Source organism: Sinocyclocheilus rhinocerous, unplaced genomic scaffold (genome assembly GCF_001515625.1).
Source record: "Sinocyclocheilus rhinocerous isolate Xijiao unplaced genomic scaffold, SAMN03320098_v1.1 scaffold28, whole genome shotgun sequence".
Taxonomy (NCBI): domain Eukaryota; kingdom Metazoa; phylum Chordata; class Actinopteri; order Cypriniformes; family Cyprinidae; genus Sinocyclocheilus; species Sinocyclocheilus rhinocerous.
The window spans coordinates 2337830-2350118 of record NW_015652416.1 but is presented as its reverse complement, the minus strand read 5'-3'; the positions used below and the strand labels follow the sequence as shown (position 1 = coordinate 2350118).

The 12289-nt window shown below is 35.9% G+C and overlaps 1 protein-coding gene across 1 annotated transcript in view; it reads left to right on the top strand.

Moving 5' to 3' along the window:
• LOC107715025 (plexin-A1-like) overlaps positions 1–12289 on the top strand; it is a 236715-nt gene that overhangs the window by 210703 nt on the left and 13723 nt on the right. The window contains exons 21-25 of the mRNA XM_016521060.1: positions 448–590; positions 4120–4376; positions 5578–5644; positions 9336–9482; positions 11106–11265. Coding sequence (XP_016376546.1) covers positions 448–590; positions 4120–4376; positions 5578–5644; positions 9336–9482; positions 11106–11265 — 774 coding nt within the window. The remainder of the gene's footprint in view (positions 1–447; positions 591–4119; positions 4377–5577; positions 5645–9335; positions 9483–11105; positions 11266–12289) is intronic.

Here is a 12289-nt window from a genome sequence, read left to right as displayed (position 1 = left end):
GTATATATTTTCAAAATATATACTGTATGTGTGTGTATTTATATATACATAATAAATATACACAGAACACACACATATATTACTCAAACAAAAACGTTTATTTTGTATGTGATTAATCGCAATTTTTTTTAACAGCACTAATATATATATATATATATATATATATATATACATTTTTATTACAATTTTTTTTTGAAATTTTCCAATTAATTAATTTATTATTCGGTTAAATAATTATAAATGCCTATGCATTTTTTTAATAATCATTTTTCTTGTTATGCTGTGATCTAAACTCTTTCTTCAGCTTAGAAATGACTCTTTATGTGTGTTAGCTTTATTAAATTATTTTTTAAATGTCTTTATCTAGTCAACATACAACTGAAAAAATCATGGAACATAATTGGTCAGATGTTGAAACTCTAATTACCTTTTCTTTTCTCCTCACAGCTTTTGCCGAACTCCAAACTGACATCCATGAACTAACCCAAGAGCTGGATGGAGCTGGTATCCCATTCCTGGACTACCGAACCTATGCCATGAGGGTCCTGTTCCCTGGCATTGAGGACCACCCGGTGCTCAAGGAGATGGAGGTACGGGTCAGTACATCGCCATCACCACGGTTACCCTAGAGCGGACTAACAATGCAATCAAAAATCAGCAGACCACTACTAATACTAGAAACTACAGCATAATGCTGAGATTGTATAAACTACAATTGTGCCTTAGACGCCTGATCAACACTCTTGAAAGGTCATAATGTATACGGTAAATTCGGTTACCAATCTTTTTGACATCACTTGCTTCTGATAAATGGGGTTGGTGACTCTCTCGGGAGTGGGGGAAAAAAAACCTTTGAACCTGCAATTTGGAGTTTACAAGTTCAATACGTTACAGATTGTGACCTCTTGTACAATAAAGCCAGACACTAATGACTGACACATAATAGCACGAGCTACATAAAACGACTCAACTAAACGAGACCAATCACGAAACCTGAAAACGCACTGGTCAGCGCAATTAAATACTCCATTTCTCCGACATGCTACGTCCACCGGTCTGCGAACGGCAGGTCACGCTGTTGGCTTGCGCAGGGATCGTATGTTTATTATTTCATCTGGGGTTTGTTTTCACTGTATTTGCCCCCGAGTCCCCAGCGTAATCAAGTGCCTATGCGCACGGCTCAGGCCCTTATTGCTCTGTGTAGCTTCTCACCCCAAAGCAGCCTACAGTACAATCGGCCTCCCCGAGAGGCTGCAAATTTCATTCGGCTCAGCAGAGAAGAATTGAGGCACTTTATTAGTCTGTGTTGTCGGAAAAAAAGGCCTTTGTCAGGTTACATAGTACATAAGGTGCTGAAGGGGACAATAACAGACGCCGGTTTGCTTTGAAGTCTGATTCCGGCAGCCTCGTTTGGAGATTCGTTTTTGTTTTTCGTAATTTCTTTGGATTATAGCGCTTTGTCCTAACTAGCCGTGAAAACTTTCCAGCGACAATGTGAGATAATTACAGGCAAGTTTTATATGTCGAGCAGGATTTTGCACCAATGAGATTTCACTGTGGGCGGGGCTACTCAGTAGACACCAGTGTTGGAGAGTAACTAGTTACATGTAACAGAATTACGTAATTTAATTACAAAATAAATGTAACCGTAATCAGCTACAGTTACTGAGAAAAAAATGTTGAATTAAATTACAGTTACTTGTGAAAATGTTAACGATTATAAAGGGCGTAACATCTGAATATTTTTACACATGCTCACATAAAGATTTGATTAATTTCTTTCCCAAATTGCATTGACTGCTCTAAAATATGAGACACCAATGTTTCAGGAGTTTAGGACTTGTTTATACGATAACTTTTTTTATTTCCTATTTGGGTTTATGTATATGCTTTATTTTTTTAAGTTTAAGGGCCAGATTTACTAACAGCTTGCACCAGCACAAAGCGTCTTTTGGCGTTAAAATAGTACTGTCAGCATTTACTAAAGACAGCGCAGTGAAGAAATGGCGTGGACACCATTATTTTTGCTCCAGACCTTATTGAATATGCATTTGTAGGAGTTTCCCTTTCAGACACAAAATTTATGGGAGGAGAGTATTAAAATGAATCACGCAATGCGATTTACTAATGTATGCACTCGTCAAATTACTGGTATTTGCGCCATTATTTAACTTTTTTTTTATTATTTGCCCTGTTTAGTAGGGATGCAAAAAGGTGGAAAATTTCCAGTAAATTTCGGACATATTCCAGAAATTTTGGAAACTTTCCAGGATTTTTTTTTTTGAATATTCCAGGGATTTTTGGAAAGTTTCTGGACATTTACCAGAAATTTTCCACCACTTTGCAACCCTACTGTTTAGTAAATCTGGCCCAAACTGTTAGATGCCTGTGTTTCCTGTCATAGTTATGCAAAGATTTGATTTCAAAAACAGAATCATAGCTATTCAATTATTTCTTGCTATGGTTTTAAATCTGTATTTAACCTCTGAATGATCTCAAAGGAAAAGGAGGTCCTAAAGTAAGATTTTATGATGGCTGTGCTTTAAATTAAATTATTATAATCTTAATTCAAATGGTGAAGGATTCTGAAAGTCTGACAGTAATTAGTGTTGAGTGCTACTGTAAGGTTAACCCTGCTTGGTTTAAATGTTTGAAAACATTCATTAGAAATTTAGAAAAGTAATCAAATGTTATCAGTTACATTACTTTAATAAAGTTATTGAAATAGTTACACTACTTATTACACTTTAAATAGGGTAACTTGTAATCTGTAACCTATTACATTTCCAAAGTAACCTTCCCAACACTAGTAGACACTGCTGTGGAAAAAGCCACATAAATGACAATGTCCAGTAGCTTATCACGGCTAGTTTGGACACATGTAAGATGTTGCTTTTGTTATGTTAGTATAAATATGTGGCTTCAAGAAATTGTGCAGGTTAGATGTGTGAGAGAGAGCGAGGCAGATGAGAAGTGACAGGTGCGGCTCGTGGAAGGACACATCACCACCTTTCACTCCTGGACTCCGAGGTCACGTCTGCTTCCTGCTGTACTCTTTCTCTCTCTGTCCTTCCTCGCCCTCACTCTGCATTTCCTTCTGTTGTGTTTTGAGCTGCTAGCATATTGGATTCCCTTTGATGTCAATCAGAAAGCTGCACGTCCCTCATGAACGCTGTTTACTTTACTAAAGGGCTTCGTCATTGTGTTTCAGAAAGGCAGAATACGTCAATCAGAAACATTAAAAGCTACATAAACTTTCTTTAAAAATTTCCCTGATCTTACTGTGCACAATTGCTCAATTGAAAAAACAATTAAATAGCTCATTTTTTATTATACAATTAAATTAAGTCTGTTTATTTTGCAGTTAATTATCAGTTTTAGTCAGAAATATCTCGAAGTACACAGGTTTAATGCGAATATTGCTTCATGTTGTCCTCTTCTCTTATTGGCCGATTTAAATAGATTGTCCCGCCCCCCAAATTCATGCCATTTTTTGAGCCATTGTTGTGTCAAGACCTTAAACCAGGCACACAATGGGCCTCAAGCATGAAACACAATGATTTCTATTTAAAATAAATACTGTTTTTATGCTTTTTATTCATCAAAGAATCCTGAAAAATCACGGTTTCCACAAAATATTAAGCGATGCAACTGTTTTCAACATTTATAAGAAATGTTTCTTGAGCAGCAAATCAGCATATTTGAATGATTTCTGAAGAATCATGTGACACTGAAGACTGGAGGAATGATGCTGGAAATTCAGCTTTGACATCACAGAAATAAATTACAGTCAGAAAACAGTTATTTAAAATTGTAATTCAATTTCACAAATCACGCTTTTTACTTTATGTTTGATCAGATAATAGCAGCCTTGCTGAACATGAGAGATGTAAACAATCTTACAGACCCCAAACTTTTGATTCATTCTCCTCACGTTTCAGGAATAAGGACCCAAACTTGTGAAAGAATTTAGAGCCTTTAAAATAATCATGTTAAATCAATATGAATCCTGTTGCAATTTCATTTGATTTGACCTTTTATCTGTTAATCAAAATACAACATAGCTGTCGTAATTTATTCTACACTGTATAATGAGTTGCTCTGTGTGTTTTCCCACAGGTGCAGGCTAATGTCGAGAAGGCCTTGACTCTGTTTGGTCAACTCCTCACCAAGAAGCACTTCCTGCTGACATTTATCCGCACGCTGGAAGCTCAGCGCTCCTTCTCCATGCGTGACCGTGGCAACGTGGCATCACTCATCATGACGGCTCTACAGGGAGAGATGGAGTATGCTACAGGAGTCCTCAAACAGCTGCTCTCTGACCTCATCGACAAGAACCTGGAGAGCAAGAACCACCCTAAACTGCTGCTCAGGAGGTGGGAGAAAACACACACACACACAGAGTTAATGCCCGTTCACAACAGGAACGATAACTGTAAACATAACTATAACGATAACTATGTTAGCATCCATACCAATGCACAATAACGTTTTGTATATTATAAGCACGCACTGTCGTTTTGTCATCTGCTGCTTTAAATGCTCAAGCTCTTTAAAGCAGGATGGATTCTCAATGTCTGTCAATGGCTTTATTATTAATCAGCTGGAAGAAAAAAAAAACTATTGTTCCTCTGTGTTGTTATTGTTATAGATAGAGTGTGAACTTCCGTATTCTAAAAGAATTATAACAATTATTAAACTTAATAGTTATTGCTACAGTTATCCTTTGTGTGAACAGGCTTTTAGCCAATCAAAAGCAAGGTTGTTTAGTTACAGCACTCTTAAAGGTACAGTAGCAAAAACAGCCTGTTTAAAAGGGTCATTGAGAGGGCAGAAATATTGTAAAACTAAATCACGACTTCTGTGCAAGAAACCTTGACTAACATAAGTAGACTTATAATTTCACAAAAATCCTAGCTTGGAAATACCACCTCAAATTTTCTTAGAAATTTATGTAAGTCGATATCCTCCATCCCAAATGTCGACCCTGATCTAGCGCACTTACTGAAGTATGCTAATGAGCTATTCGGGACACTTCCCACTCATTAAATACCTGTTGTCCCACTCCTTTCGCCTTATCTCCCCTTCACCGTTTTATTAATGAGCATATAATTTAATAATAGGCCCTTATGTAAGGAAGTAATGGGAGTTGGTAAGTCTAAGTGAATGCATTATTGAACAGCAGAAAAGGCTCCTGGTGGGCCTGAGGGAGGAAGGAGCCGCAGTTAGCAGCTCACGCTAACAGTCACTCTCGTTTGCCAGCTACAGATGAATTAGGAGCATTGAAGTCCATTAATTACAGCATGCTTTAATTACTTCTGTTCTGGGGAAGCTTTTGGGGGTATTCGGCTAGCGACAGGTTGGCCATTAATGGAAGACGTCGCCCAATTACTGTAATTGTCTGGTCTTAATGAAGATTGGTGGTTTGTTTTGAAAAAAGTGTAGTTTTTTTAATTGGAAGGAGTTTTTGTTTATTTGTTTGTTTGAGAAAGCTTTCATTCACTTTTGGATTGCATTTGTGTTGTATGAATTTTGATTCCTATTTTCTCATTCTCTTCTTTCCTTTTTCTCTTTTAGGACCGAATCTGTTGCTGAAAAGATGCTTACAAACTGGTTCACTTTTCTTCTGAACAAGTTCTTAAAAGTAAGTGTGTATAGTAATTGTTACTGATAAGACAGAATTGTGTACAGCATTGATAATGATAAGAAATGTTGGTTACACTTTATTTTAAGGTGTCCTTGTTACACTGTAATTATACATTTAAGTACAATGAGTAATATTAATTAACTACATGTACTTACTCTATGGTTAGGGTTAGGATTCAGAGTTATTAGTAAGACTAATTTAAACAAACTGATTCAAAACTCTCTCTCTCTCTCTCTCTCTCTCTCTGTGTGTGTGTGTGTGTGTGTGTGTGTGTGTGTGTGAGAGAGAGAGAGAGAGAGATTCATTACAAGAACTGGCTCATAAGAGTTAATTGCTTGTGAATCAGAATTATGAATCAAACTGTGAAAACTCACAAATCAGTAAGAGTATAATTCCTTTTCCTGTGATGCTGGAGATACAATGGTGCACCATTTAGAAATTTGGGGTCAATAAGATTTTCATTATGCTCACCAAGGCTACAGCAAAAACAGTAATATTGTGAAATATTAACACAACATTTTTCTATTGTAATATAATTTAAAATGTCATTTTGTTGAATTTCCAGCAGCCATTACTCCAGTCTTCAGTGTCACACAATCCTTCAAAGATCATTTTAATATGCTGATTTGCTGCTCAAGACACATTTCAGTAACACTTTATTTTAAGGTGTCCTTGTTACCGATGTTACGTTTACTTACTATTATAATAACACTTAAATATGCATTAATTACATGCAAGTAAGCCAAACCCTAATCCAATTTTGTGTTTTTAAGGGATATTTCACCCAAAAATGGAAGTTCTGTCATCATTTACTCACATCTATATAACTTTCTTCTGTGAATCACAAAATATGATATTGTCTATATACAATTAAAGTTAATGGTGTTGTTTTAGACCCCATTTAGTTCAGTTTTATGGACAAAAACATTTGAAGCTTTCAAAATATCATCTTTTTTTGTGCAGAAGGAAAAAAGTCATGTTTAAAACAGCACTGGGGTCAGTAAATGATAACAGAAGTTTTCATTTTTGTTAAAGTGTGTAATTACTGCACCCAGTCCCATACAAAAGCACAAAATTGAACTTGCCTTTATTCTGCAAGAATAGAGAGACCAGAGGGCCTTTCCACAACTAGGTCCAACATGATGTGACAAATAATGAGACAGAAGCTGTCTGTCAGTGGTCGGGCAGGTCAGAGGCCATCCCTACAGGCACCTCTGCATCCTAGCCTCCATCAGCTCTTAGCTCTGTCTCCTTTTATATATTCCTATCCACCCACCCCCTCACTCTATGACGCCACTCACAGAGCGTGATTGAGCTGCAGGAAGTCGGTCCTCCCTTGTCTGTCTCTCTGTCTCTCTCTCACTCTCGCATTAGCAGCTCTCTAGTTTTATTAGTTCAATCATGCAAGGCTCAGCATGCAATGGAAGAATTTTAATCAACAGGAAACAGGAGTCTAGAATACTTTCACTTCACAGAGATTCATTTAACGATGACACAAATTGAACGGGCTTTTGCATTATTCGAGAACATCAGATGTAGTTGCTTATACAGGAGTAGTTCATCCAAAAAAATGAAAATGGTCATTATTCACATTTCTAATATGCTGATTGACTGCTCATGAAACATTTCTTATTGTTATCCATGCTGCAAACAGTTGTGCTGCTTAATATTTATGCAGAAACCATGATATACTACCATTCAAATGTTTATTTCTCTCTGTGTGTGTGTGTGTGTGTGTGTGTGTGTTTAACTAAAATTAATGCTTTTATTCAGCAAATATGCATTCAGTTGGTCAATATTGACAGTGAAACGTGTTACAAAAGATTTCTATTTCAAATTTTGAAATTTTGTTTTTAACATCGATAATAAGAACCATTATATATAACTGTGCACCAATAATAATTATGCAGCAAAACAGCATTATGATTTCTGAATGATCATGTGACACTGAAGTATTAATGCTGAAAATTCATTTGCTGGTTTATGCTGGTCATGTGCTGGCAAAGGACCAGCAAAAGGTTAGCGAGTCTATTCATTGTTGCTTCAGATTTTGTGTTAATTCATACAATATTTGCTATGTCTGAATCTACAATGAATAAGTTTGCTAATCACTAGTTTGAGGCAAAAACTAATGATTAGTAAGTTTATTTTCATACCGCACAAAATCTGAAGCTACAAATATTGTAAGACCATTCATTGTTAGTTTCTGTCTCAGTACAGTTCCTCAGATTATTTGTAGTTTCTTATCCCAGAAACTAGCGATTAGCATGTTTTTTTCATTATAGCTTCAGATTTTTTAAATATGTAATTCACATAATATTTGCTGTCTGAAGCTACAATGAATAAGATTACTAATTGTTCATTTCTGTCTCAAACTCATTACAATTCATTATAGCTTCAGATTGCAGCTTCAGATCCTTTGTAGCTTCTGCCTCAGAAACTAGCGATTAGCAAGTCTATTCATTGTAGCTTCAGATTTTGTGTGTTAATGTGTAATTCACACAATATTTGCTGTCTGAATCTACAATGACTAATACGTTTGCTAATCAGTTGTTTGAGGCAAAAACTAGCAATTATAGTTTATTGTCATACCTCACAAAATCTGAGGCTACAAATAAGACTACTAATTGTTAGCTTTTGTCTCAGTATTCTTCAAAAAAAAAATTTCTCTAGAAACTAGCGATTAACATGTTTATTCATTATAGCTTCAGATTTTGTGTGTTATAATTCACACAATGTGTGCTCTCTGAAGCTACAGTGAATAAACTTGCTAGTTTCTGAGGCAGAAACTAGCGATTAACAAGCTTATTCACATACCATACAAAATCTGAAGCTTCTATGAATAAGACTGTTAATTGCTAGTTTCTGTCTCAGTAAGTTATTGTAGCTCAGAATCTATAGCTAAGCAAACTTATTCATTGATTTTAAAATAATTTCTCATTTTAAAAGTTTTATTTGTATTTTAAGCATGATTTAGTTTTTAGTTTTAGCTGGTAACTTTACATTTCAGTCAGACCAAGTCTTGCTCTCTGAGTGGATGCTAATTGTCCAAAATAAGTTATGAACCATAAGCCAGACTATATAAGGCTAGTTAACTGCTAATGGACACCTAATCAGCCAGAAACATAAATATAAAGAACTAAGAAACTGAAAAACATAAAGTTGTTTGTTAGTCAGTGAAAGATGTTAATGCTAATGCAGAAAACAGCCTATCAGTCCACACCCCCAGCAATCTCTCTCTCTCTCTCTCCACACCTATCCGTTCGTTTCACAAAGGGGTTTAAGTGCTTCCTCCCAATCGTTAACCTCCATCTATCGCTCTCTCTCTCCCCTGCGTTTAAACTGTTTGTCTTTTTCGAGAGGGGCTTTTTGAGGGTGTGAGAGGCTAATGGTTGTATTGATTGGCAAGTCCTTGTGATTATTTGAAAGCGGTGCATCATTATAGCTGCTTGTTTTTCAAATCTGAAGTGACAGTTTATCAGTAATCAAGTTTTGCTCAATATACATACCTGAAATGCATTTTATGTCCATGTGTTACTATGAAAGGAAAGAAGGACTATTGATTGCGTCATCTTATTGCTTTGTCTTCCACTTTTTATGAGGTGAAAAAGTCACAGTGCATGTATTCATGACATCGTGGAGTCCTAACACACTGTTGTTGTTTCTGACACTCTTTCTCTCTCTACAGGAGTGTGCAGGTGAGCCTCTCTTCATGCTGTACTGTGCTATGAAACAGCAGATGGAAAAAGGCCCTATAGACGCCATCACTGGAGAGGCCCGATACTCCCTCAGTGAGGACAAACTCATCCGACAACAGATTGACTACAAGACGCTGGTCAGTGCAAGTGCACAACAACGAACTCATCTGATGTTTCTTTATGTCTCTCCATATTTGAATTTGCATAAAATCAGGATTAAATCCAAATTTACCTGATGGTCTCAGGTATAATTCATGTGCACAATTCATGCACATTATTATAGAAGAAAAAAAAAATCAGCTTGAAGTCATGTTAAAGTGTCATGCTGTTAGCTTAGCAACATGCTAACACTAAACCCTGTTGAAATTAATTGAGTCAATTCTCTGTGCACTTCATGTAAAGAGTGTTATGCATACTCCCTGCTGATGGATTTCTCAAATGTAGAGTATTTCAAATAAGTCACTTGTGAGCTTTTTAATTAGGCAACTGCCCTTACAAAACCAAAAATATGTGGGAACATACTGGAAAATATAATGTGATATATTACAGTTCTATATATGGGAAACTAGTGCTATATACTGCATTGGTATATTGATACATATAAAAATTATATAGCAAATAAGACAAACTGCACCACATTTTTACATGTAATAGATATAATGAAACACTAAATTTCTCTTTCACGTGGGTTTACATAAATCTGAACACACAGTATTCATAAACATATCTAACTTTATTATTTGCATAGTTACACATTTCATATATGAAAGTATGTGTGATGTATATAAGAAAAAAAGTATTACATTAACATTTTAGGACATTTGGACAATTGGATTACTTTATAACATTTATAACTTAATGGATTGATTGCTATAATAACATATATATGTTGCCATGTAAATGTCGAAATATCTATAGTACATATGTTCAAGTATTTATACACGCAGTACAACATTTTATCACATGTACATCTATACATTATGACATGTATTACTGAGAAAAAAAAAAATACTGTCATATTTTTCAATTTTTGAAAAGTGACGATTTCTTATGTGTTATTCAGTATATTGTAATGTATTAACAATATTATTCGATATATTTTCAATATACATTAAATAATTTAATATATTAATCTAGGGATGCACCGATACCACTTTTTCCAGTACTCGCCCGATACCGATACTTTTATTTTTGGTACTTGCCGATACCGAGTACCGATACCGATATTTGTATTGTGTGACGAGTGGGGCAGGGCCGAGAGCCGTGGGAACGGAGCGAGGCCGCTCGCGCATCTGCGCCGCCGCGCGCTCAATCCACTCAGCGTGCTTTTTTTATCAGCTCGCGCACTTCAGCTATACAGGCGTTAATACTGAATGTTTAACATTATATTCATTGCATACATATACTTCGTAGTAGACATCCTTAACTCCTTTCTGCTGTCTGTTGTTCTGTTGTTGGTGTTTCTTTGTTTGAATATGGCGCTTATCACATGCTGTGTGGTATCGGCGTTTGGTATCGGGGCATTTTAACGAGTACGAGTACGAGTACAGGAGGCCAGTATCGGGCCCTATACCGATACCAGTATCGGTATCGGTGCATCCCTATATTAATCATTACTCTATAAATAAATCTTTTCTTTGAGAGGGGTTGGCTGCTCACTTGTGTTTTCAACTTGATTTTACAGTGCAAGAGTGCTTTAACTGTTCAAACTAGATGCTAATAATAAATTGCTCAGACTGATTTATCTCATCTCCTTTTAGACACTTCATTGTGTGAACCCAGAGAACGAGAACGGCCCAGAGGTGACTGTGAAATGCCTGAACTGTGACACTATCACCCAGGTGAAGGAGAAGCTTCTGGATGCTGTGTATAAAGGAAGCCCATACTCCCAGAGACCCAAAGCAGGAGACATGGACCTGGGTAAGAACTCTTGAGAAAGATAAGGAAAGAATATGATGGAAAGGGATTTTCACACTTGAAATTGTTAACGCAGGGTCATACATATAGATAATCCTGGGTTAACTTGTTTCATGTTGCACGCTATTTATACTTTGCTCTGGATTTGTAATTAATGCTGGGCAGTTGGGTTCATACTCTACATTTGGAAACCCTGGGTTAAAGGTTCCTATTTGCATATTTATGAGGTCAATAAGATTGATTGGCAAATGACCCGTTTTAATAACTGCCTGTCCATCTCTGAAAATGTTTAATGTTAAAGTGGAGGTTTCTGTGGCAAAGCACATGAATATAGAATGAGGTGGTTTATGATTGGTTTTCTGTTGATAAATAATTCGCTGTAACATTCTGGCAGCACACTGTATAGCGTATACCTTTGCTTCTGCAGTTCGTGAGGGTTTCATAACCTAGGGTTAAAAGCGGTGCTTAACCTCTTCTCAAAATTACTTCTCAAAATAAATAAGTGAAATGTTGCATAACCCAGGATAAAGAGTGACCTTACCCGGGGTTAAAAAGATGATAACCCAGGGTTAAATACAGTGTGAAAATCCCTGAAGAGATTTGTGGTTTAGATTAATGCGTGGAAGAGCAGTTATGCGTCAAGATGGATACATCAATGAAATATTACATATATGTCATTCTTCAGGAAGTTTCATAGTTGACTGTCACTAAAATTAGTGATCAATTATCCATTTTAATTATTCATTTTAATACCACAAAATGCATGTGGAAGAGTCCAAATATTATCTCCACACAACCTACTTTATACTATTTTTTTTCTTAGTATTTCATTCTAATATTGAATATTATTGATGTATAATATTTTATTATTTTATTATAGGAGCCTGATAAAAATGCTCATTTTAGAAGAAAATTTCAGACGGCTCTTAGAGGCTTTTGCATCTGAACTGTTCATATATATATATGTATATATATTGATCATGTTGTTTCAGATTTCTTCTGTGAAGCATAAAATGCATTTTAAAAA